This window comes from Bos javanicus, chromosome 3, assembly GCF_032452875.1.
Source record: "Bos javanicus breed banteng chromosome 3, ARS-OSU_banteng_1.0, whole genome shotgun sequence".
NCBI classification, from domain to species: domain Eukaryota; kingdom Metazoa; phylum Chordata; class Mammalia; order Artiodactyla; family Bovidae; genus Bos; species Bos javanicus.
Window position 1 is genome coordinate 49321982 of NC_083870.1, and position 27581 is coordinate 49349562.

The following is a 27581-nucleotide window of genomic DNA, read 5'->3' on the forward strand; positions in this document are numbered from 1 at the left end:
TTGGGTTGTTTGCCATAGTCAATCTGTGTCAGTGCTGAAGTGGCATTCACACCAGAGAAGGAGGGTGTGCATTTGCAGCAGAGAGAGGTTGGCATGGGGGCATGTCCTGAAAGAAGTGTGTGCTGGCTGTTATCTTGAATTCCTGCTCCCATGGGGCTAACTGGGACAAAGAGCTTAGCGCACGAGGGTAGAACAAGCTCCCAGAGAGGGCATCTGGCTACTCTCTCCCTGCCAGGAATTAGCACCGTGTTATGCAATCCCGTGGCCTCATAATCTAAGGAATGTGAGTGGTCCCACTAAAGTAAGTACTGGTAGACTGAAAGCTGGTTTGGGTAGAAATGAGATGTCTGGCTGTTCACAGGGAAGGAATTCATTATAGACCCAAACAAGGCTACAGTGCAATGACTGGGAAGCTTCAACACTGCAGATTCTAACCACGACTCGGGTTTCCACACCCGTCCCTACTGCTGAGACTAAAGAGCTACTCCGAACATCATCAACATCATAGTTAGTGCTGGGGCAGAAAAATAAACTTTTGACTGTTCTCCAGGATCTGCTGCCCTCCAGTGGGCCAAATCATACTTCGTTATTTATTCTGGCCCCTTAAAGTGCCCTGAAAAGCTAACTGCTAGTAAACTAAACCTTTGTGCTTTGAAGACAGGTTTTTACGATCTTAAATCATTAACCAAGTTTGACTTACATATAAGAGACTAATATTTGTGAAATCCAAAGATATTCTACCTTAGTTACAGCTGACAGGCAGTAACCTAAGGACTTGTCTCAAATAAACAATGGAAAAACTTCAACCACATAGTAAATAAACTCATTTCCAAATGCAGTTTTCACCTGTTCTGATGTGGTAGCATGTGTGATTTTTCTCCAGTAGTTACCTGAGAAGCATTGTGACAGTTACAGTGTTCATACCACACGCTTCAAGGGACTCTAGTTCTTTCCCATACCCCTGCTTTTCAGCTGCAGACAGAGGTGATTCTGGCTTTGCCATTCAGCACATACCTTCCTCGTGGCTGCAGAAATTGGCACATGTGCTAACCTGGTCTAGGAAGGGTGGCTCTCGGGGCTCTTTCTGAGAATGTCAGGATGCTGTCTCTCTTGCTGAACATAATGAAAAAATGTGTTAGCCACAATTTAATCCAATGGTCCTCAAAGTGTGGTCCCATATTGCAGGTGATGGAATAAGAATGAGCATCATTTGAGAACTTATTAGCGAAGTAAATTCATAACCCTGACCTCAGACTTACTTAGAAATTTATATTTTAATAAGAAGTCTTTCAAGTGATCTAATGCTCAGTAAAGTTTCAGAACCACTGGCTTAATCTCTAATATACTGCCATGAGAGACTAGGAATAGTTTTATTCTCAAACGGGACATTTCTGAGCCCTGAGAGATGTCAGAACTCAGTCTGCTGTGAAGCCTAAATCAAAAGAAGAATACATAGAGCCTAGATAAGATCCTCCGGAGAAGGCAATGGCACCCCACTCCAGTACTCTTGCCTGGAAAATTCCATGGACGGAGGAGCCTGGTAGGCTGCAGTCCATGGGATGACTGAGAGTCGGACACGACTGAGTGACTTCACTTTCACTTTTCACTTTCATACATTGGAGAAGGAAATGGCAACCCACTCCAGGGTTCTTGCCTGGAGAATCCCAGGGACGGGAAGCCTGGTGGGCTGCCGTCTCTGGGGTCGCACAGAGTCGGACACAACTAGAGTGACTTAGCAGCAGCAGCAGCAGCAAAGATCCTCAGTCTGTGGCTGCTGCACTGGAAGGTCTATCACACATGGTCTGTTAGGACTTTTCCTGTTGTAAGGTGCCGAAACTCAGGAGAACTTAAGCAAAATTGGGAGGACTATTCTCTCTTTTTGTCAAGTGAGCTAGTTGTTCGAAAGTTCTTCGATAGTTTTTAGCTTAAATTCTGTGATTATGTGTTATTAGATACAGCACAAATAATTACCAACTGAAAGATAACAGTACCTCTGGCAGAAATGGAAATACTTTATAACAATCCAGGAGTTTTGTAACAGAAATTGCAATTGACCTTGAACACACAAAATCCAACAAACATTTAGAACCGGGTTCTAAAAAAGCTTTAAGAAAGGTTTTTGACATAATGTAGCCTGAATTTCAAAAATCACTGGAAATCTATGCTCCATCTGCGAAGCAACACGTCTTCTTTAAGTTTATAAGGTCAGAGAACAAGAAACTTTCAGAGGGGCAGGAAGATGCTTTTCCTTTGCATAACAGCATCTGGGTGGGAAGTACCCTTTAAGACCAAGATTGTGGCGCCATCTTCGGTTCCTGAGAAAGATTGCAACTTGACTAGAATTCATGAACTGGGCTTCCCTGGTGACTAAGCTGGTAAAGTGTCTGCCTGCAGTGTGGGAGACGTGGGTTCAATCCCTAGGATGGGAAGATCCCCTGGAGAAGGGAATAGCTACCCACTCCAGTATTCTGGCCTGGAGAATTCCATGGACTGTATAGTCCATGGGGTTGCAAAGAATCGGATACAACTGAGTGACTTTCACACATACATAGTAAATAAAACACCTATAAATGATTAAGAATGAAGGAGCATGGGGGTTGGAGTGGTCAGAATCACTGGACCAGAGAACCTTCTCCAAGGTGCTACAAGTCTACCTGTGATGGTCTCTTTAGTCTAAATCTAGACAGCTCCACTCCAGAATCTGCTTTCAATACTTAAAAGTGTGGCCTTGGGACATCATTTGAGAGGCACAGATAGAAATTTTCGGATCCTACCCCCGTCCTACCAGAATCTGCATTTTCCAGGCACTTTGTATGCACACTGATGTCTGGGAAGCTCTGTGCTTTCCCCAATCATTTAGCTCACTCTTCTGATTTCACAAAGGCAGGGTAGGGGAAGTAAGGTGGAGAAGGGAGACAGACACTTAAGCAATGGACAGAAGTGCACAGCCCTGACAAGAAGATGCCATTTAGTAACCTTAAATATCAGCAAGTTATTAATCCATGCCAAAGCTAAAAGCAGAGACATGATAATACTCAAATACTACACATTTCACTAGGATAGTATTTTGAGGACCTCTGCTTTAATTCACAAGTTTCTTAAGACCAAAAGCTTTCCTGCCTCGATTTCACAGATTCATGCGCCCTGCTTCTATCTACCCAGCCTCCAAGACTGTGGATAATAATTCCTGATCTCACTCAGGTGCCTTCCTCTCCCAGATGCCCAGTGTACTCTTCCTATCTCCTTCCTGCACTCTCACAGGTCTTTCTTCCCACCCTTAATGTTGTACAGAATAGATATTTACTTGCCATGGCCCCTTTCCAGATGGTAATTTTTTCTGGCAAGAACCATGCTTATGCATTTGAATTCATTCATTTATTCTAATATTGTGTGTACTCAGTCGTGTCTGACTCTTTTGCAGCCCCATGGACTGTAGCCCACCAGGCTCCTCTGTCCATAGGATTTTCCAGGCAAGAATACTGGAGTGGGTTGCCATTTACTTTTCCAGGGGATCTTTCTGACCCAGGATCAAACCCATATCTCTTGCATCTCCTGTGTTCTAATATTAAGACCTACTATTTGATAAAATATAAACAGTATAATCTCAGCTCTTGTGGAGCTTGTGTATTTGTGGGGTAAAATGACAAACAGGTAATGACAACAGAACATAAACATGATAAGGGAAGTCTAGGGCACTTTGGGGAACTCAGGTGGTGCCCTCTAACCTGGACTTGGAAGGGCTATCTAAAAATATCAGCTGAAGGACAGTTAACCAAGTGGATGGAGGAAAGGGAGAGGAGGAAGCATGAGAAGGGTTCCAGAAGAGGGAAGGCTTGATCACAAACAGTAACTTGAACATAGGAAAATGCCAAAAATAAATGCGTGTTTGACAAAATCTGGAGTTTTATATTGCCTTCAGCATCCCAAAGTCAAAGCCATTTGGCTAAATATCTTTGGCTAAATTAAGAGTTGGGCCAATTAATTTATGTTTAAAATTTATCTTTCTAGGGGATATATGTATAACAGATTCACTTTGCTGCATAGCAAAAACTAACACAATATTGTAAAGCAACTATACTCCAATAAAAAAAAAGAATACACAGCCTCTGTCCTCTAGAACTTCATAGTCTGACATGGGAGACAGATATGATGGTAAATAATTGTCATGCAGTACACAGAAGTGATTTCTTCAACGGGGCAGGTGCAGAAGTAGCACTGATTAGGAGTTTCCTCCCCTTTAGAAGAGCATCATTACACGGTGTGGTCAATTCTTAGTTACTTAGCTGCAACAGAGCTTCCCCATTTCCCCACACAACCTCCAATTAGAAGACTATTATCTAGGTTTAAAACAACAAAGAGACCTTTATCAATTAAAAAATAAAAATATATCTTTCTTTAAAAAAGTTTTAGAAAGTACTAGCTCTATTTTTTTTAATTTAGGATGATCATTAATATTTTAAGAAGCATTTTCAAAGAACCAGAATGACCAGGTCACAGAGCTTGCTCTTTCATTCGAAGAACTAGCAAAAAGAGCTTTACCTGAGTCAGCAGAACATTCTAAAAAAGTTATATATCATGGGTCTCTCTACATAATCACTGGAAATATGATACTCTAAAGAACACCTCAGAATCATGGCCCGATTTTTCATTTTGAGTTTTCTTAAATGTATTATCCTCTTTACTGCTAAAATAAGCAAACTTTTGTGGGAAAAAAAATGAATAAAATGACTTTTAAAAGTCTTCATGGACTTCCAAAGATGAAACATGCTTCTCTTCTCCTTCCTAAGACCCCACTACCATGATACTAAGTAATCTTAAAAGGTTATAATCTATAGGGACAAAGAAAAAAAGAGAGAGGAAATTAATGCACTCAGTTAATAATGCACTGAGGCACAGAAAAAGCTTATACGCAGAAAGGGGAGTCATACCCTATTGTGTGCAGAGGAGGAAAGGAGGAGAGGAAAATTAATTTGTCTTCACAGAGCTCTCAAGAGGCTCAGACACTCCGACTTGCCAGATATGGCAGAGGATATTCTTGAGACTATATTCAGTGACTATAAATGGAAGGACAGTGGCTATAAAAAATATTTAGGGGAAAATGATCTTAAGCTTAAGTTCAGTTATTATAGCTGAACTTCCCACCAAGTGTAACAGAACAGGATATTTTCACACATAAGGGACTTTACAGAATTTTCCTTCCATGCTTTCTTTCCCAGGATGCTGCTGTAGGACACATTCCACTAAGCAAGTGAGTAAATCCCAAACAGAGGAAGATGTGGGATGCAATGCAAGAGAGCTCAGTGTCAGGCTGACAGCTCGGTGGGCCTACAGAACCACAGTGAAGAGGGACAGAGGAGCCCAGGAAGACTATCTCTGGCAAGTAATAGAAACATTGACATGGTGCACAGCTGGGAATAATTGAAGATTGTTATCTGACAATTAAAGCAAATGGGGCAAATTTTTTTTTTAAAGGAAGGCAATCAGAACCTAGAGGGGAAAGACAGGAAGAAAGGGACACAGTTTTCTGCAGTAAACAGTATTACAGATTCATTACAGAAAAACACTGGAAAAAAAAGAAACAAACGCTGATCATTAATTTTAAATGATTTAACTGGAACTTCTGCTGTATTCTATCAATTGCAGAAGTATTCTATAAATGAGCCAGAGACAGCTCTTCAGTAATCATCTATAATGGCTCCTGTGTTGCTTATTTCTTCACAGGAAGTTAGGATGATAAGCTAAAAGCCCACCTGTGACAAAGTCAAACCCTCACACATCGACTGCTTTAAATATAGTCCCAAACCATGGTTTTAGCTGATCAGAGCCTACCTACTTTACATATCCCATGAAATTGTACTGAACATCTGCTAACCATAGGTAAGATAACCCTGTTGTCAAACCACTGTTGTCACAGAGCAATTGCTGCTGAGGGACATCACCTAGACATGTGAACCCTTCTCTGATTTCCACGACCCTCCTGGGAGTCCCCTTATCCTACTGCCTTATAGGCGGTGGTCTCACACCACCATCACTGGAACTAATTTTTTCTTAGTTCTGTCAGTTTTCACATGTTGAAGGGCTTCCTCTCATGCAATCCTGTCCAAGTGCTGCCAAATAAAGTTTATGTGTTACTGCCTCCCATGATCTTGTCTCCTTGATCAACTCCCAAGCCCCCGAGCTTACCACCAGAAGTTACAAAGGTTTACAGGCACAAGGGGAGGGAATAGAGACCTCACTTCCCGATGCAGTATGTTGATCCCACACTGCAAAGAACATGTGGGGTGGGACCATCCTTGGAAGACACTATCTGTCACAAAGGCACATTTATAAAAAGTAACAACTAGGAAATAAGACAGATACAAGAATCAGAAAATAAAATAGGATCAACAAATATCAAATGCCTAGCAATAAATCTAATGAAAATATGTAATACCTCTACACTGAAAACAACAAAACATTCAGTTCAGTTGCTCAGTCGTGTCCAACTCTTTGAGACCCCATGGACTGCAGCCTGCCAGGGTTCTCTGTCCATTACCAACTCCCAGAACTTGTCCAAACACATGTCCATCGAGTCAGTGATGCCATCCAACCATTTCATCCTCTGTCGTCCCCTTCTCCTCCTGCCCTCAATCTTTCCCAGCATCAGGGTCTTTTCCAATGAGTCAGTTCTTCACATGAGGTGGCCAAAGTATTGGAGCTCAAGGTTCAGCATCAGTCCTTCCAATGAATATTCAGGACTGATTTCCTTTAGGATTGACTGGTTGGATCTCCTTGCAGTCCAAGAGACTCTCAAGAGTCTTCTCCAACACCACAATTCAAAAGCATCAATTCTTCAGTGCTCAGCTTTCTTTATAGTCCAACTCTCACATCCATACACAACATAGAAAAAACTATTTGACTAAATGAAACTTTGTTGGCAAAGTAGTATCTCTGTTTTTTAATATGCTGTCTAGGTTAATCATAGCTTTCCTTCCAAGGAGCATCTTTTTAATTTCATGGCTTCAGTCACCATCTGCAGTGATTTGGAGCCCAAGAAAATAAGTCTGTCATTGTTTCCATTGTTTCCCCATCTATTTGCCATGAAGTGATGGGACCAGATGCCATGATCTTCATTTTTTGAATGTTGAGTTTTAAGCCAGCTTTTTCACTCTCTTCTCTCACTTTCATCAAGAGGCTCTTTAGTTCCTCTTCACTTTCTGCCATAAGGGTGGTGTCATCTGCATATCTGAGGTTATTGATATTTCTCCCAGGAATCTTGATTCCAGCTTGTGCTTATCCAGCTCGGCATTTTGCATGATGTACTCTGCATATAAGTAAAAGAAGCAGGGTGACAATATACAGCCTTGATGTACTCCTTTCCCAATTTGGAACCAGTTTGTTGTTATATGCCCAGTTCTAACTGTTGCTTTTTGACCTGCATACAGATTTCTCAGGAGGCAGGTCAGGTAGTCTGGTATTCTCATCTCTTGAAGAATTTTCCACAGTTTGTTGTGATCCACACAGTCAAAGGTTTTGGAGTACTCAATAAAGCAGAAGTAGATATTTTTCTGGAATTCTCTTGCGTTTTCTATGATCCAACGGATGTTGGCAATTTGATCTCTGGTTCCTCTGCCTTTTCTAAATCCAGCTTGAATATCTGGAAATTCTCAATTCACATACTGTTGAAGCCTAGCTTGGAGAATTTTGAGCCTTCCTTTGATAGTATGTGAGATGAATTGAAAAAGTCTTAAATAAATGAGGAATCTATCATGTTCAGGAATTTTGCAGTTGTTGGGTGCACACATTAATTAGGTCAAGGTGGTTAGCTATGTTCAATATTTATGTGAGGTTTTGTTTTGTTATTGGTTGATGAAGCCTTTATCATTATGCAACATCCTTTTTAATGTTTAGAAATGCTTGCTGCCTTAAAAGTATACTTTGGGTTCTGAGACAAGATGATGGAGTAGAAGGATTTGAGCTCACCTCCTCTCACAAAAACACCAAAATCACAATTATCTGCTGAAGAACCATTGACAAAAAAGATTGGAACCTACCAAAAAAAAGATATTTTACATCTAAAGACAAAGAAGCAGCCACAATGAGACAGTAGGAGAGATTTGTGATATAATCAAATCCCATATCTTCCAGGTGGGTGACCCACAAACTGGAAAATAATTTTATCACAGAGGTTCTCTCACAGGAGTTAGAGTTCTGAGCCCCCATCAGGCTTCCCAGGCTGGGGGTCTGACATCAGGTAGAGGAGCCCTCAGAGCATCTGGTTTTGAAGGCCAGTGGGGCTTGATCAAAGGAAGTTTACAGGACAAGGGGAAACAGAAACTCTACTCTTGGAGGGTACACACAAATCTCATGTGCACAGGACCCAGGGGGAAAGCAGTGACTTCCTAGGAGCCTGGGCCAGAAGCACCTCGTGGTCCTGGAGGGACTCTGGGAGATGTAGGGGCAGGGTGTGGCTATGGCTCATTGTGGGGACAGGGACACCAGTGGCAGAGGCACCCCCAACAGCCCTTAGGTGCCAGTGCTGGGACGCCTCAGGCAGACAACAAAGAGGGTGACACAGGGGACAGGCTGCCTAGTCTTCCTGAGCCCACAGCCACCTGCAAACACACCTGTTGACACAGCTCTGCCCACTAGACAGACAGATAAGACTCAGCTCCACCCACCAGTGGGCAGGCACCAGGCCTTCCTATTAAGAAGCCTACACAAGTTTCTAGATCAGCCTCACCCACCAAGAGGCAGACACCAGAAGCAAAAGGACCTACAACCCTGCATTCCAAGCATCGGAGGTCACACACACAGAAAGTTAGACAAAATGAGACAGCAGAGGAATATGTTCCAGATGAAGGAACAAGAGAAAACCCCAGAAGAAATACTAAGTGAAGCAGAGATAAGTAATTACCTGAAAGAGAACTCAGAGTAATGAGTGTAAAGATGATCCAAGATTTTGGAGAAAGAATGGGGGCACAGACTGAGAAGATAGAAGAAATGCTTAACAAAGAGCTAGAAGATATAAAGAACAGTTGAACAATACAATAGTTGAAATGAAAAATACACAAAAAGGAATCAATAGCAGAATAAATGAGGCAGAAGCATGGATAAGTGAGCTGGAAGACAGAATGATGGAAATTACTGCTGTGGAACAGAATACAGAAAACAGAATGAAAACCAATGAGGACAGTTTAAGAGACCTCTGGGACACAATTAAATGCACCAACATTCACATAATAGAGGTTCCAAAGGAGAAGAGAGAAAGAGCCTGAAAAAAATACCCAAAGACACAGTAGCTGAAAACTTCCCTAGCGTGGGAAAGGAAACAGCCACCCAAGTCCAAGAAGCACCGAGAGCCCCATACACAATAAATCCAAAAAAGAACAAGCCAAGACACATAATAATCAACTTGACAAAAATCAAAGACAACATTAAAGAAATTAAACAACAAAAATTAAAGAAAAAACATCAAAAGCAACAGGCAAAAGCAACAAATAATATATAAGGGAATCCCCATAAGGTTATCAGCTGATTTTGCAGCAGAAACTCTGCAGGCTACCAGGAAGCAGCACAATATTTATTATAGTGACAAAAGGAGAAAACCTACAACCAAGAATACTCTACCCAGCAAGGTTCTCATTCAGATTCAACAGAGAAATTGAAAGCTTTACAAACAGGAAAAATCTAAGAGAATTCAGCACCACCAAACCAGCTTCCCAACAAATGCTACAAGAACTGTTCTAAGTAGAAAAGAAAAGACCACAGCTACAAACAAGAAAATTATGAGCGGGAAAGCTCAATAGTAAAGGCAAACATATAGTAAAAGTAGGAATCATCCACACACAAGTATGGTATCAAAACTAATAATTGTGTTCAGTTCAGTTGCTCAGTTGTGTCCGACTCTTTGCGACCCCATGAATCGCAGCACACCAAGCCTCCCTGTCCATCACCAACTCCCAGAGTTCACTCAGACTCACGTCCATCGAGTCAGTGATGCCATCCAGCCATCTCATCCTCTGTCGTCCCCTTCTCCTCCTGCCCCCAATCCCTCCCAGCATCAGGGTCTTTTCCAATGAGTCAACTCTTCGCATGAGGTGGCCAAAGTATTGGAGTTTCAGCTTTAGCATCAGTCTTTCCAATGAACACTGAGGACTGATCTCCTTTAGAATGGACTGGTTAGATCTTCTTGTAGTCCAAGGGACTCTCAAGAGTCTTCTCCAACACCACAGTTCAAAAGCATCAATTCTTCGGCACTGTGAGGAGAGTACAAATGCAGGATACTGGAAATGCCTTTGAAATTAAGACACTAGCAACTTAAAACAATCATAAACCTAAGCACCTATGGTCAATTAATCTAAAACAAAGGAGGCAGGAATGTACAGTGGAGAAAAGGTATTCTCTTCAATAAGTGGTACTGGAAAAACTGGACAACTATATGTAAAAGAATGAAATCAGAACATTCTCTAAAACCATATACAAAAATAAACTCAGAATGGATTAAAGACCAAAATGTAAGACTGGATACTATAAAATACTTAGAGGAAACATAGGCAGGACACTCTGACATAAAGTGCAGAAATATCTTTTTGGATCCACTTCTAAGAGTAAAGAAAATAAAAACAAACATAAACAAATGGGTCCTAATTCAACTTAAAAGTTTTTACAAAGCAAAGGAAACCACACACAAAATGAAAAGATAAACTATAGAATGGGAGAAAATATGTGCAAGCCATGTGACCAAAAAGGGATTAATCTCCAAAATATACAAACAGTTCATGCAGCTCAGTATTAAAACAAACAATCCAAAAAATGGGCAGAAGATCCAAACAGACTTTTTTCCAAAGAATATATACCATAATTTGAAAATATACATGCACCTCAATGTTCACTGCAGCATTATTTACAATAGCCAAGACAGGGAAGCAACCTAAATGCCCATGGACAGATGAAAGGATAAATAAAATGTGGTACATCTATACCACGGAATATTACTCAGACATAAAGAATTGAAATAACACTATTTGTTACAACACAGAGATTATCAAACTAAGTGAAGTAAGTCAGAGAAAGACAAATATATATCATTAATATGTGAAATCTAAAAAAATGATACAAATGAAATTATTTACAAAACCTAGACAGACTCACAGACATAGAAAACAAACTTATGGTTACCCAAAAGGGCAGGTTGGGGGGAGAAGAATAAATCAGGAATTTGGGATTAACATATACACACTACTATATGTAAAATAGATAATTAAGAAGGACCAGCTGGTCTAGGTTTTGTAATCAGACAATTTAGAACTCAAACTGTTGGTCTACCATTTATTTTTTCTATAAGCCCAATAATTTACTTTGTGCTATTAGTCTTAACTTACCTTTCTGGGGATCATTTTAACCATCTTATAGTATACTTGTCAAATAAACAATAAACATGAGGATCTGGCAAGTTTTAAGAGTCTACTTTGATATTTAAACATTCATCTAACAAAGGACTCATATTCAGAATATATATAAATCTCTAACATCAATAGGACAATTCATAAAAGGAGGCCCAAAGATTTAAATGGCCCCTTCAAAAAGGAGGCTATCCAAATGGAAACATGAAATGAGCTCAGTTGTTACTGGTCAGGGAAATGCAAAATGAAACCACGATGATTTACTGTTGATGGCTAAAAATACATAAATAAAAGAGAAAAAACATTCATAATACCAAGGACTGGGAAAACAGATTCTCATACACTTATAGTGGGAGTGTCAAAATGGCACTTCAGTGAACAGTCTGGTGGCGGTGTACGTATCAAAGTTGAATACATTACATTCCAAAATGAACACGTATGTGCACCAAAAGACATGCATAAGGTTTATAGGAACTATCTGTAATAGCGCCAAAGAGAAAGCACAATGCCCATTGGTGGTAAGATTAATGAAGTGTCATCTATTCATATAATTAAATATTATACAGCAAATAAAAGTGAAGCCACTTTTGCCACATCTAAAATGTATCAGTCATTTTCATAAGGTTGACGGGAAGCAAACACACACAAAGGGTATTTAATTACATATGAAGCTCGAAAACAGGTAACCAAATTTCTAAGTCTAAATAAAATGGTTTTTACAGTCATGATTGAACGAAGACATGAAGGTGGCCTTGAAGTGGGACAATGTCCTATTTCTTGATCTGGGCGGGGATGGTAATGAGCACGAACACTTTCTAAAAATTCAATGAGCCTAAGATTTATGGGCTTTTCTGTTTACATATTATATTGCAATAAAGTGTTTACAAATTTTTTAAAATGATTTAACTATATGCGGTGGGTGTGACAGGAATACAGGCAGTAGGGAATGCCTAAAACTGATAAATTAAGAAACAGTTATGTAACCCACTATCTAAAAAATAAAAACCACCACAAAACAATTAGAAGTTAAAAATGGTTGCCCTCAGGGCATGGGGAGGGGCTGTTATTCATTAATTTCTGGTACTAGAATTTATTAAGTGACATGCTTGTTTACAGGTTAGAGCATTTCAATTCTTCACAAAGGAAAAATAACTGACGTAGGGAAAAATGTAAACCATTTCCTACAGTTAACAATGCTGAAGTCCATCTACCAGAAGAAAATTCATTCTGCTTTTAGGCAAATTATGGTTTTAAACATCAAATTTAAAAGTTAAAAAATTATATAAGGAAATGACAGATGTTATAACATCACCACAGTTTTAAGTCAAATGCTAATCATTAAGTAGGGTGGAGGTGAAGGGTGGCAGGATTTGTCATCCCAAAATACCCACTTTGCAATAAGGACTAGTTTGAGTTAAAGGCACTTAAAACAGCAGGTGCAGGAAGGTCACTCTGACTCTCCCCCCTTTCTTCCTAAAAACAGGAAGTAAAACCTCCGTAGACAAGATGTCCTTCCTACACCAGAAGGAAAATAACACTCTTACCAAGGACAGGATGTTGAGGCTGACAGAATTCTATACAAACCTTATTAAATAATGCTTACCTTCCCCTAGGCTCTCCACAGTTACTTTTCCACAGTCACCTCTCTTTGCAGCATCATTGGCTTTAGTTTTGCCACTTCTTTGGGGCTTCCCTTCCTTATAAGGGCTCCTGTAAAACTTAAATAAATGTGTCTGTTTTTCATCTGTTAATCTGTTTTATGCCAACTTAATTCTTAGGCTGGGCCTAAGAGGGTAGAGATAAAATTTTACCTCCCCTATAGAGGCAAACCCCAGGTACCTGCTATTCTGTTAGTGCACAGCATACAATGCTAGTTGTTTACATCCCTGTTTTCTCATATAAAAGTAGAAGCTCGCTACGAGAACCAAGTGATAAACTTGATATGCAGTGTTGCTCACGGATGAAAGCCCTTATCCTTAGCTTCAGTTAGTTCAGTTCAGTCACTCAGTTATGTCCAACTCCTTGCAACCCCATGGACTTCAGCACGCCAGGCCTCCCTGTCCATCACCAACTCCCGGCGTTTACCAAACTCATGTCCACTGAGTTGGTGATGCCATCCATCCTGCCTTCAATCTTTCCCAGCATCAAGGTCTTTTCAAATGAGTCAGCTCTTTGCATCAGGTGGCCAAAGTACTGGAGTTTCAGCTTCAGCATCAGTCCTTCCAATGAATATTCAGGACCAATTTCCTTTAGGATGGACTGGATGGATCTCCTTGCAGTCCAAGGGACTCTCAAGAGTCTTCTCCAACACCACAGTTCAAAAGCATCAATTCTTTGGCATTCAGCTTTCTTTATAGTCCCAATATGACTACTGGAAAAACCATAGCTTTGACTAGACGGACCTTTGTTGGCAAAGTAATGGCTCTGCTTTTTAATATGCTGTCTAGGTTGGTTGTAACTTTTCTTCCAGGGAGTAAGTGTCTTTTAATTTCATGGCTGCAGTCACCATCTGCAGTGATTTTGGAGCCTCAAAAAATAAAGTCTTTCACTGTTTCCCCATCTATTTGCAGATTAAACAGCCATTTATTTCCCACTGCAGTCTATGGATGATGCTAACAGGAATTATGTGGAAAAGGATGTCCCATGGTCAATCACATCTTGGAAACACTGGATTCCTTTATTGTAAGCCTTCCTAGAACTATCAAGTTAATGTACACGGTGATTCTCCAGGGAAGGGATCTTCTTTCACACCTCAAATGGTGAGGCAATTTTTAATTTACAGGGAAGAAAAAATCAAGGAGAAACATTTTTTTTTTGATCACAAGAGGCATAACGGGGCAGTTAGGAAAATACTTCTATTAGTAGGCTTAGGGTATCTTAGCAATCTGATAATTTGAAACTTCCCCCATGTCATAAAATCTTCCCTAGGACTGATACGATCTTTCAAGGTCCCCTGACTATTTGGTAGCATTTGTGAAGTACACCTAAGGTTTTTTCATGATTTTTCTAAAAAAGAAATTTATTTCAATAAAACCACATTTGACAAAACTTTTTAAAATTGAGACACTGGGTGCCAAAAAGGCCTTCTGAATTTTTATTTTTGTATTTTTCAAGTCAAGACTGTATGAACTATCTAGGATTTATATACCAGAATAAAAAGAACGAGCAAAGATTGTATAGGATATCTGATTCTTTTTTAATCTGAACAGAAAATAAGTAAGTATACAAGTTTGCTAAACAGAAGTTGTAAAAACTGAATGTTATGTATTATGGAATCAGTACAAGTTTTACTTCGGTAGTTGGTGATTCTTAGAGTTAATTTTGCAAAAGAAACAAAACCAGTTATGCAAAAACAAGAATATAAAAAGCCCCTTTCTGAATCCCAGTTTGATAAAACTGATTTCATATCTAGCTTATTGATAATACTCAATTGCAGTTTTCCCTGTGCAAATAATACACATAGTCATTAATGGTGGTTTGGTGAGATAAAATTGATTTCTCTTAGGATACAGTTCAATATAATAACCCAAATATAAAAAAGTTATTCAAGATTCACAGAGATAAACCAGTGCCTCAGGAAACATAATTCACCCACGTGCATAATTTTATAACACACTTCTTAAACATACAATCACAGTCAAAGACAGTGATAACATTGCATACTCAGTGCTTCACATGATGTAGTGCACTCTTAAGGCTCATCTGGAGTTTAACACCGTGTAACCACCATGCATTTAATGAATGGGCTTCTAACATACACAAATCCACTCAATTCATTAGAAATTCTAAAAATCTTAGAAGACTTTGAGCTTGACATGTAAGGACTTTGTGTTCTAATATCCCAATCACTGAGAAGACTAGGTGGAAACACAGTAACCCTCCCCTGTAAGCAAGACTGCACATGTACTTTCGTTGCATCATCACAAAGAACCCCAAAACAACTCAATACTGAAGACTGTGAGGGGCATATTTATTACTTAGGCAAAGAAAATTCAAATGGCTTTCTTGGAGTCCAGTGTGCCCCAAGACATATGCAAGGAATGAGGATAACTGTGGCAGCCCAAGAACTCTGCCACGGTGTCATAAATGCCATTATGCCAAGATACACATTTTGATAAAACACTGTGATTTGTTTCCCGCTATCATGGGACACAAGAAAATGAAACTCAAGACTCTTGTTAGAACAGGACAAGTGATGACCCCAGTTTTAAATAGGGTTCTTCATTGAAGGAAAAGATAGAGCCATAAAAGTCAAAGTAGCTGACTTCAAATGGTTTACATCCCAGGATGAATCAGGTTACACTGATTTAAGCCCAATTTAATTTAGGCAGGTTTTTAACCACAAGAATAAGGACATTCTTAGTACATATTAATAATTAAACCAACATATACACAATTAGCAATATCCTATATAATATTAAATGTTTCAATAACTTGTTCTCGATTATTTGGTACCTAATTTGTTGCTTTGTTTTAAAAAACAAGCTCAACTTTATTTTACAATGTACTTTGTATTTCTAATTGTATTGTGTAATTATTTCATTGAAGCTGGTACAATACAGTTCTCCGGATTCTAGGAGCCAAATTCAACTGTATCTTCTGTTATCTGTTTGAATTCATAATTGCCTCTGCCATCCATATGCAGGTAGTACTATGGGAAAGAAGGGAGAAAGAAATCAATAACTGAGAATCTTCTTTCAGTCAGGAATTTATGTAGAGGTCATCAGACAAGAAAATGACTGGAAACAATCATTGTAAGCCACTAAAATTTTCAAAAGTTTATACTCAGAAATGCATACCATTTTCCAAGGAAAGACTAAATGACGAAGTTTGCTCTTTTTAAAAATAGTCACAAAATACCTCTGCTTGTAGCGGATATAGCACTTTCCATTATGAGAACTAAAACACCAGACCTCCTCATTCATTTTAAAGGAACCAAATCTGTAAGCATCCCACAGAGTAGAATGCTTCTGTCACTCCACAACTGATCTGGTCAGCAGAGGTGCAGCTGTACTGTGTGCAAGCCTATCAGGCAGGACAGCCTCTGAAACATTCACTTTAGCTGGTTTCCCAGATTGGTTCCGAACCTCTAACTTAAGGCTTTTTGTTCAATTGTTGACTTGGCAAAGGAGGAAAAGAGCCCATATAATTCCATCCTACAAAGATGCTTAGGATAGCAGCTACAAAGCCTTCTGTTTTATTTAGTGGTTTTTTTGTTTACTGAAAAGATCTTCTTTTTTCCAGTTTTCTATATTGTTATTTTAAGCTATTTTGGACTCAACACTGCAGTTCTTTGTGTCTCCCCCTCCATCACATGGTCACTGATCCGATGGTTACTTTGCTACTTGTCTACACCTCCAGGAGAAGAGGAAAGGGGAAAGCCAAGTCCTTGCACTGTCCTATGGTTGTAATGTTTATGAACTTCTGTGAAAACACAAAGGCTTGGGTATATTTTAAACTGCCTTGATATCCAGTTAGTCTTCCATTCAATTAACAAAAGTGGGAAAATCATAATGTGCCATTATAAAACTATCTTTAAAAGTCAACAGCTATACACAATTTCATTAAAGTTTATTAAGAGCTTTCATACAGACTACATCTGATCCTCATGGTAACCTAGGAGACAGCTGGGCAAGATCAGTAACTCTATTATACAAAGGAAACAATGTCAGAAACAGTGTTGCCTAAACCCAGGTATTCTGACTTCAAATTCCATGATCTTCATTTAACCATCTGTACACTACCATTTGGACCATAATATTCCTGAGAGCAAAGACAGTACTCTGTATCCCGCATAACACTTAACCCAGTATTTGGCTTTTTTTTAAAAAAGGAGCTCAATCAGGTGTATTTTATGGGACAAGATAGCCTTACCATATTGCAATTTTTCTCAAACCCTTTATTTCACCTGAAATTTCTGTATCATTTAGGAAGGAAAGGAGGAAGGAAAGAAAGAGAGAAAAAAAGAGAGGGAGGTAGGAAGAAAGAAAAAGAGAGAGCAAGAGAAAGCAAGCAGGGAGAAAGAAAGAAAAAAGAAAGGAAAGAAAGAAGAAATGAACTAAGCTGGGTTTATTCTTCGGGGTTGATCATTTTACACTAGGAGAGGAAAAGAACTGCTATGGTGAGAAGGGCTCTGTGATACTGCCGGAGAACCTGAACTGCTGTAAAGCTCACTGTAGTATCTTCGTAAATTAGAGGGACCACTTAATGAATTCTATTTTATTATAGTGTGTGATGATAAACAGCTTACATTATAGTTTCCTCCTTGTAGTCCTGATTTCTACTAAAGCTGTCCCTAAACTTTTTGCCATCTGATCCTTCTTAAGACTCTCTTTCCTTTTGGTCAGTAGAGAATGGTTAGAAAAGGCTGTGATCAGATTATGTACATTTTAGTCAGTTCATTATGTAATAGTGATTTATAAAACTGGAGAATCATTAACTGGTTCTCTAATACCTTTCCTATACAACTAGAGACTATCCATATTAATATATATTATATGGCCCTCAAAATTGACAACTACAATAATATTTATAAAAATGCTATTTTATAACAATGAATTAGAATCACCTTTTCCCCTTCAATTATATATCTATGATGGAACACACACCAAGAAATCTAAAGTCATAATCACCTAAATTCATATTATGAAAATAAAACAAACTTTCACTATACCATTCAATATAAGAAATACAAACCTCATGGTGTTTCCAAAGAGACTTTCTATGTGACACAGTGAAGAGGGTAATGCCAACCTAATACAAGGAAAACGATTTAGGTTTACATCAATAACACAGTTACAAAGTAAATTAGTTTATATAATTTAAGCTGTTAAGATGACTGGCTTCAGTAGCTATAGTTAAAAATCAACTGATACCAAATGTTTAAAGTAACAGAAAGTATAGGCCATCAACTACATAATAAAAACTAACAAGTATCAATAGAGTCTAAGAAAGAAAAAAAACTAAACTAACAGTTACTAGCTTAATTAAGTGTATTATTTTGTTTTGGGCACAAAATATATATCCTAGCATATTTTCTATTTTATTGTGAAAAATATATGAAAAGAGCATAAGGATGGTAAAAATAGCAAAAGGTCAAAATCAGGAAAATTAAATCAATATAGTATTGCCTACAATAAATCTGTTTTTCAAATACAGTACAATCTTTACTAGAACCCCTTAATTTGGAACATGTCTTAGAATTCAGATTTTGGAAAAGCAGCATTTACCACTCCCAGAGGGTTCTGAGGTAGAATTCTGAAATTAACATCTGAAATTAACACATCAATGTTTCTGCAGCAACACATATGGACATGGACATTCAGGAAGATAAATATCAATAAAAGGGCTTAAAAATCTATTAGTTCAGGCCAGCTCTGGCTACCCAGTAAGCTTGCCACAAAACAATGAAAAATCTTTTTCAGTTTTAAAAGCTTACTGGATTTTAGACTGTGAATTAGGGTTTATGGACCATTCTTCAGATTTTCAAAACAACATCAAGAGATGTAGCTAGCTGCTCTGGATCAGTGATTCTCAACCAGGAAGAAGAGGCAGGACATTTTGCCCCGTAGGGGACACATTTCAAGGTCTTCTGATTGTCAAAACTAACAGTGCTAGAGACATCTAATGAGTTGAGATCAAAAATGTTCCAAACATCCCACAAAGCAGAGGACAGCCTCCCACAACTAAGAATAATCCACCCAAAACGTCAACAGTGCTGAGCCTGAGCAACCCTGCTCTAGGATCACGGTTTCTCAACATGGGTCTCTCGAGGCTGAGAAACAGGCTAGGGTAACCAGGAAAAAATCTCCACCATGAGTTCCAAATCTTACTTTCATTTTGAGAATTACAAAGAATTTGGGTAAGTATATTCTTCTTATCACTTCTATCATGAGATTTAAGGGCCTAGGTTCGTGCATACACTTCTGCTGGTACCATGTGATGACTTAAGCTGGTATTGTTTAAAATTTTTAATGTGTAATAAGTTCAGGTGCCAAAGGAAAGGTTATCAGACAGGTCAGAAACTGCATGACAAATATACTGTCAGTTATTAATAAAATATATATTTCAATGGTGCAACACATGTGATTTTTGAAAGCTTACTTCAGATATTATTTCTCTTATAATTCTAAAATAATTAGATCAGATCTCAACTGAATGAAGGCATTCTTTATTACAGAATTATTTAAGTCAAAATACATAGGCAAAATTCAAAACATAAGATCTGGACTTCATATTATATTTGGACCTCACATTTCAAACTAGTAGTTTAGTTTCAGCAAAACAGTATCAAATGTCTTTCTAATGCTGCAATTTTGAAACTGTGTTTTAAAATTTCTTCTGTACTTAATTTGTAAGTTTATACCGGTTTGGTAGCTGTAAAGGAGTTTCAAGTTTAAGTTCATACCTCATTTCATGTTTATCCATTTTTAAGTGCCATTAAAGTAATACAATTTATCAACCAGGGGCCCCACAGGAATTTTTTTCTTTTAAATGGAATCTATACACAGGAGAATTGCATATTTTATGCAGACTTGCAGCCTACAGCTAGATATAAGAGGAAATTGCATGGAGCATCTAAGTCACTAATCAAATACAGACTACATTGTTTTATGTATAAGAGAATTCCACAAACACCTCTTAATACCTTCAAATCTGAAAATCTATATAGATAAATGGATTTAAAAAAAAAAAAAAAAGGCTACTATACTAAAAGAAGCCTTGGTAAAATATTGACCAGTCCAGACAAAAAAAACAGATATATTAAAAGTTGCCAAATAATTAGCCAATTTTTTAAATTAAAAATTTTTTTTAATTTTCTTTATAAAAAAACAAATGATATTTAGGTAAAGCTAATGGAACAAATTAAGAAAATATCAGTTTATTAACAATGAGGATAGGGAATGAGATAAAAGGGGAAATTTTTAAATATTTATTTTATATCTAACACATGGCTAGAAAGAATTATACACAGAACTCACTGACAATTTTCTCTTTTAGTCGTATCTATTTTATCAGTTTAAAATCTTTATTAAAGCAAGATACCTTCCTTTGATAGTAATTTTGTCACTTCATAACTTGGAATCTTCTCTTGGATAGATATTTGGTTGGACACAGTAAAGTGGGAGCAGGGACAGAATATCACACTCACCTCTCGACAATGACTGTAAATGTAGTCTTCCACATCCACACTAACTGCACTTGTACATTCATCCAAAATAGCAAACTGGGGCTTGTGATAAAATAGTCTTGCCATCTGAAGCACGAAAGGAAATACTCTGTATAATCATATGTCACACTACTGAATAACATTAGTAAGCTAAAACAGATTTACTTTCAATTAAATATATATTTATATTCTTGTAAACAAAGAAGGAAATGTATTCTAACTCAAAAAATTTACTTCTCAGAAACAAAAACAACATAAAGAAACTTGATTGCTTTCATTGCCTTCCCAAGCAAAGAGAAAAATGTAACACATGAGAAACACTGTTATGAGTAAAGCAAAAGCTCTTGACTGATATGAGATGAAGTTGAGCTTTAAATTAATATTAAAAAATTCTCTAAACAAGATTAGAGGATACACATTTTCATGAAATCTCAGAATTCAGACTATAGATAACTCAATGCAAAAACTATTTTTAAACAGTCTGTTGCTTAAGTAATGCCAACTAATATTAAGTTGCGAATTTATATTCCTACCAATAATGTCTGAGTGCACATGTTGTATATATCACTGTGGTCAATATTGGGCATGCTCATTTTTAAAAGTCTATGTGAATTTCGTAAGTGAAAATTAACATCAAGACTGTTATAGCTTAACATTTCTTTGATTAGCAGGAATGCTGAAGATGTTGCTATTTATTTTCCATATGCATTTTATTTTCCAGGAATTATTTATCCTGACCCTTTGTCTAACAGATATTCCAAATGTCATCTGCCTCCTAACACCAATCTCGATGATATTAAGTGGGCACTTTCTATCCTTGCCCAATTTATCTTCTCTGCAACACTGAACTCAGGTGACCATTCCCTTCTTGAGAAAGTGAGAGTGAGACCATGGGGTTTCAAGTATCTTAAGCTGTTTTCTCAAGTTTCTTTTCCAGCATTTTCTCTTTTGCTGGACCATTAAATGTTGGGGTCCCTGAGGGTTAATTTCTAGGCCCTCTTCTGTTTTTCCTATTTTGTTTCTCTGAGTGATCTTTTCAAGTCTCATGATTTCAAATATTATTTACATTTACTCCCCCAAATCTCTCTCCCACCCATACTTCTGTTCTAATTTCCAGGCTGATACATAAAAATTCCTACTTAATCTTTCTATTTGGATATCTTACAGGACTCACAGACTTTAAACATAAATCCATTCATCCATTTCCTCCACCCCATATTGAACACTTCAAAGCAGCTGCTCAAGCTAGAAAGCTGTCAGTCCTCCCTGGTCTTCTCTTCCTCCCCTACCCCCATCTTTAGTCCAAGTCAGCCCTGTGACGTCTACTCACTTTCCCCCAGCTTCCAATCATGCCCTCAGCCCAGAGCACAACCTTCTCCTGCCTGGATAACCACAAACAGCCTCCTGCTTCCTCCTCTGTGCCTCTTTAATTCTCCATGTAATCAGAGAGGATCTTCCAGAAATGTGAGAATTTCATTCTTCTACTTAAAACCCTTCAATGACTTCCCATTTCACTCAGAATAAAATCCAAACTCCTTACCATGACCTACAAGACACTGCACAACCTTATTCCTACTCACTCTCTAACCTCAACATTCCACGCCATCACCTCCTCTCAACGATCAGGAGACAAGGTGTCATAGGCCTTAGAGGCTTAGTACATGTCACGTTCCTCACGTATCAAACGCCTCACTCTGCTCCTTGCATCATTCAAATTTCTGCTTAACGTCACCTTCTCAGACAAACCTACCTGATCCCTCCCAACCCAAGCGGGTCCCTTTTGTAACATCTCTGTAGCTCTTCACACAGCATAAACTACGTTGTCTGTTTCTTTGTCTATCCCTTATGCTGTAATACTCACAAAAGCCAAGACACCATTTTAATCACTACTGTGTGCCTAACGCCTGTATAGAATAGCAGACATTCAAATATTTGATCAATGGATAACCGAATCAGCTTTCTTGGAGTTTACACTTTATTTATAAAGGGTGAGGAAGGGGAAACAGCAGGGACAGACTATCGAGAAGTTCAGCTGTGCAGAGAATGAAAGGCGTGGACAACCTGGGACCTTCGGTTATGGGCGAGTTTGGTCTCTAGATCACAGCGACCTGAAAATATCTTTCTGAAAGAGGGCTGCTGCTGCTGCTGCTAAGTCGCTTCAGTCGTGTCCGACTCTGTGCGACCCCACAGACGGCAGCCCACCAGGCTCCCCCGTCCCTGGGATTCTCCAGGCAAGAACACTGGAGTGGGTTGCCATTTCCTTCTCCAATGATGGAAGTGAAAAGTGAAAGTGAAGCCTCAGTCATGTCTGACTCGCAGCGACCCCAGGAACCACACCCTTCCAGGCTCCGCCGTCCATGGGATTTTCCAGGAAAGAGTACTGGAGTGGGGTGCCACTGCCTTCTCTGGAAAGTGGACTATAAGAAATTAAATATAGGTGTGTGTGTGTCAGGGTGGTGCAGAACTGAAGGAAAGGGATGTGATACAGTTGGAGGAGGGAGGGTCCAAAAACACAGATGGAAACAGTTAGCCTAATTAGGCTTTCTCAAGAGGAAGGATGATATATCGTCCACAAACAGGAAACAGGAGTTCAGGACAGCCCAGTGCAAGGTTATTAAGAGGGGTGGTTATTTGAAAGCATTCAAATGCCCGTCCTCTGCGTTCCCAGGGAATGCTTTGCATTCCTTGTCTCCACACTTACCACGCTGTAAGGAAGTTTTCTCATCACATGTCTTTCTCTCTCCTACTATGTGGTTAGCCACTTGGTATTGCAATACAAGGAGATTTTGAAGAATATGAACACTGCAGTCATACTGCTGCCTGAGCTTGACAAGCCACCCACAGCCTTCTACCAGCTTTAACATTTACTAGATATCTTCGCCTGGCAAGCCACTTAACTGTTCTACAGTTCTATTCCCTCTGAGGAATGGGATTCTCGTAGCTCTTATCTCACAGGACTGCTGAGAGAATGAAGTGAGATAACCTGTGTAAAGTGCTTGGCATATTGCCTATCACCTATTAAGCACTCAATAAAAATTAGCTGTCATTTAACTGAAATAACAGCTTCTCTTTTTTCTTTAAGGGATAGGAGGTGAGTTATTCTGCTGAGAGTGGTGGAGTAATAATGGGGTAGAAGGCCTGAAACTGGTAGTTTTCATATGATTATCATGAAAAATGAGACAGAGGGACAAAAATCAGTAAAATGACTGCCAAGACATGCTGTGAGGGCCTGAAAGACTGGAAACCATGGAAGTGTGGTGGCAGCAATCCATCTCTTTCTCTGACTTTTTTCCAGCGGTGCTCAGAAGCCCATGTACAGAAATGCTAAGGCAAACAAATGCTCTTGGGTCGGTATTTAAATAATATGAGAAAACAAAAAGTGAAAAAGGAAGTTAAGGGGAAGAGATCATTTGTTCATGTAAGAAATAGCTCCTCTGTACCTCCTATGTGCCAGGGCCCAGATTAGTAAGTCTGTGCTGGATAGGAAAGAAGGCAGAGTCAAAAGGGAACTGATCAGCTGTAGAAAAGGAAAGGGTCAATATTAGAGAGATCTCAGTGACTTTGAGGAACGGGAACAACTGCCAATAAGGTAAAAGAAATAATTACAAAACGGACTTAAAAAAACACTAAAAATCTTATGACACTGGAATCTCTGGTAAGAGGCTTTGTGCCTTTCTTCATACTTTTGTAAGTATTTCAACTTTTCCATCATATATATTTTTTCATTAAAAAAAAAAAATCACTAAAGACGAATAGGAAGTGGAGCAGAGGCACTTCCCTGGTGTTCAGTGGCTAAGACTTCACGTTCCCAAATGCAGGGGGCTCGAGTTCTATCCCTGAGCAGGAAACTAGACCCCAGACACCACAACCAAGAGTTGGCATGCTGCAACTTAAAAAAAAGATCCTTCATGCTGTGACTAAAGATTCTGTTTGCTGCAACTCAGACCTCATGTAGCCAAATAAATATTAAAGAAAGAACAGTGGAGCAGAAAAGATGACTATGAGTCAAAGAAATAAAGCAGACCAATCTATAATATTATCTGGAGCAACCCTGGCTGATGGTGCTGGACCCAAATGAGTGTAACGAAGGAAAGAGACATGTCACCCAATCACTCAATGCCCAGTCACTTCAAATTCTCACTCCTCCAGCCCAATATCCACTTTGAGAATGGCTGATCTCTCTCTTCTGTTTATGATGTATTCATCAGTCTAGATTAATTTCACCTTATAGCACTAGCCAAATGAATCACAATATTAGGTTGATATTAAGTTCATAAAGAATGGGTATGAACTGGGGGAAAACAACAGGCAAAACATGTTCCTCACAGAGTGGGAGGCAACCATGAGGCTGGATACAACCTGAAGACACAGAGTGAGCAGTTCAGGATACGTCAACTCCTGCTATGCTTCCTTGGCTACGTTTTCTCTCATTTACACAAAGTTTACACTCCCTCCCTCCAAAATCCTCTGGATCTGCTCAAATGATGGTACTAGTTAGAAAATGACTCTTTAAAAAGTTATCCCTCTTTACAGAGTACTCCACGAATCACTCTTAATATGCTGTGTTTTATAGCCATGTTGGATTGGGATAAGTTTAGCCAATTATAGAAACATTAAAACAATTCCTTTCAAATGTTTCTTTATATTATGAAATTTTGAAATTCTAACTTTAAGTAGTAAATATTGAGCTCTGAAACAAGAATACATATAATGATAGAGGGAAAGGGCAAGAACAGAACAAAGAATAAAAATAAAATAAAATTAACATCTCTAACACCTTCAGCTACTTTAGAGAGAATAGCCTGAGTAAGACAGAGAGATGTTTACAGGGAAAAAAGTACTAAAAGGGATCTCAAACCCAATCAGGACCAATGTGCTACAAAGTTCCCCTACCTTTTAGAAAAACAGATTAATGGTATATAATTGGATCTGCATCTTTTCCTTTCAAGGGAATATTTATGAATTTTTCAGAATTCTAAATTTACATGCAAATTATTCTTTTATTATCATATAAACAACTATACTATAATCATTGATAAATAAAAAGATTAATAAAACTGTATGCCTTGATTATCAAAATGCTGGAGTCTAAGAGTGGACTTCATGCAACCAGCTGCATTGCTGTGCAGTGTCTTCAGAGCACACTTACCGCCATTCTTTGCTTCTCTCCACCACTTAGCACATCCATCCAGTCCTGAACACTGTCCCAGCCACCTTCACGTTCAAGGATATGACTCAACTGGACATTATCTAAGTACTCCTTCAGCACCTTTCAGCAAAATGATTAAAGATGAAATCGTGTTTAACATAAACCAACATTATCTGTCTTGCTTTATTTTTGAAACTAGAATTGCTATAATTCTATTGCCAATATCACTAAAAAAAGCTACATTCACCAAAGAATGTGAAAGGTAAACCAAAAACTCTTTTACTTCCTATTTATAGTAATTTTGACAAAATAAATCTAGCAGCTTAAAAAGAATAACATTATTCTGCACAATTAAGGGATGAGGACAATGAGGAAACAAATAATAGTGTAAAGATGACACTAAACATTCAACAGTCATATTTAAGCAAAATGGTTAACATCTTACCACAGCCTGAAAAGTTATAATTAATGATAAGGTTTTAGAATTCTTTACAAAAGGTTAGGATTAACCACTTGGCATCTAAAATACTTAATTGATTAAGATACAGACTCTGAAATGGAGTGTTTTCAGTAAGGCTAGTATATAAACATTTCCTTACGAGGTCAGAAATCCCCTTCTTTTTCTGATCTTCCTTTCCATCTGGATATATCACTTGGTCTCGAAGTGTTCCAAGGGTCATATAAGGTCTCTGATAGTAAAAGGGAAAAAAGCATTAGAAGTAAATTTATTAAAAAAAGATCTTTAAACCAAAGATTATAAAATAGCTCAAGCGAGGCCTTACCTGCGGAACATAAAATAACTTTCCTCTCTCAGGTTTAGTTAGACGTCCTCCAAAAAGAGGCCATAACTATAAAAGCAAAGGAGGAAGGGGAACAGTTGTAAATTTCATAGCGTGGTATAGATGACAGGCCAAAGTAGGACTGCAACATCCTAAGGCCAGGCTTTACTTACTTCACCAAGAACACGGAAAAGTGAACTCTTTCCACAGCCGTTTGGACCACAGATTAGAACATTGGCCCCAGATCGAACCTGAAAAGAAATCAGTCTATGAATTAATTAAATAGAACATACACACAATCAACATTTCCTTGGAGTCAAATAAGCTAATGATAAGCTTTCCATTTTGTCTACAGATGTGACATTAGATAGAGGCAGCGGACGGTATAATGAAGAGGCCTTTTATTTTTGTTTACTTTCCATTTTTACTCAGTCACTTTTTTTCTTACTTAAAAACCACTATTGATATCAACTTAAATCTCCATCATAATACAAAGAGCTAAAGCTTGAATTCTTGAAAAACAGCAATTATGTATATACACAATCTTTTTTTTTTAATGCAGTTGTTCTATATATACTACTCTGTAACTTGTTATTATTTAACAATATATCACAGATGTTCTTTTACGTCAGTATATTCAGATTCTCCCCATTCTTTTCTTAATGCCTGTACTGTATTCCATAGTAAGGATGTATCAAAATTTATCTAAATACTCTCCTTTTGTTAAGTATTTAGGTCATCTGTATTTTGTTTGCTTTTTAATAATACTGCAATGAAACTCCAAGTCAGCAAGCAAATTGATACATGAGTGAGAAATATTTCTATAGATCAGATTCTTAGAAATTATAAGTTGCATTGAAGTATATGTATATTATAAATATTTATAAGTTCATCAAATTGTTCTGCAAGAATATAAGGATGGAAGTTAAACGCAAAAATGTCAAAAGGGATTGAGTTCTAAGTTTATATAATGTGAGTTAATCAAACCTGTGATGAATCAAAAACCCTGGGTCATAATTCTAGCCTTCCCAGCAATGCAGCACAGCAGGAAACACATCAGAGAGAGATGAGTTACCCTAGCTGCGGAACCTGCCTTTTTA

The 27581-nt window shown here is 38.3% G+C and overlaps 1 protein-coding gene across 1 annotated transcript in view; it reads right to left on the bottom strand.

Annotated features, from left to right (window-relative positions):
* Positions 1 to 14556: 14556 nt before the first annotated feature.
* ABCD3 (ATP binding cassette subfamily D member 3) overlaps positions 14557 to 27581 on the bottom strand; it is an 89421-nt gene continuing 76396 nt past the window's right edge. Inside the window, exons 17-23 of the mRNA XM_061411142.1 lie at positions 26655 to 26732; positions 26485 to 26550; positions 26302 to 26391; positions 25703 to 25822; positions 20536 to 20640; positions 18081 to 18137; positions 14557 to 16035 (exon numbers count right to left, since the gene is read on the bottom strand). Of these exons, the coding sequence (XP_061267126.1) occupies positions 15958 to 16035; positions 18081 to 18137; positions 20536 to 20640; positions 25703 to 25822; positions 26302 to 26391; positions 26485 to 26550; positions 26655 to 26732 (594 nt within the window). The 3' untranslated portion in view covers positions 14557 to 15957. The remainder of the gene's footprint in view (positions 16036 to 18080; positions 18138 to 20535; positions 20641 to 25702; positions 25823 to 26301; positions 26392 to 26484; positions 26551 to 26654; positions 26733 to 27581) is intronic.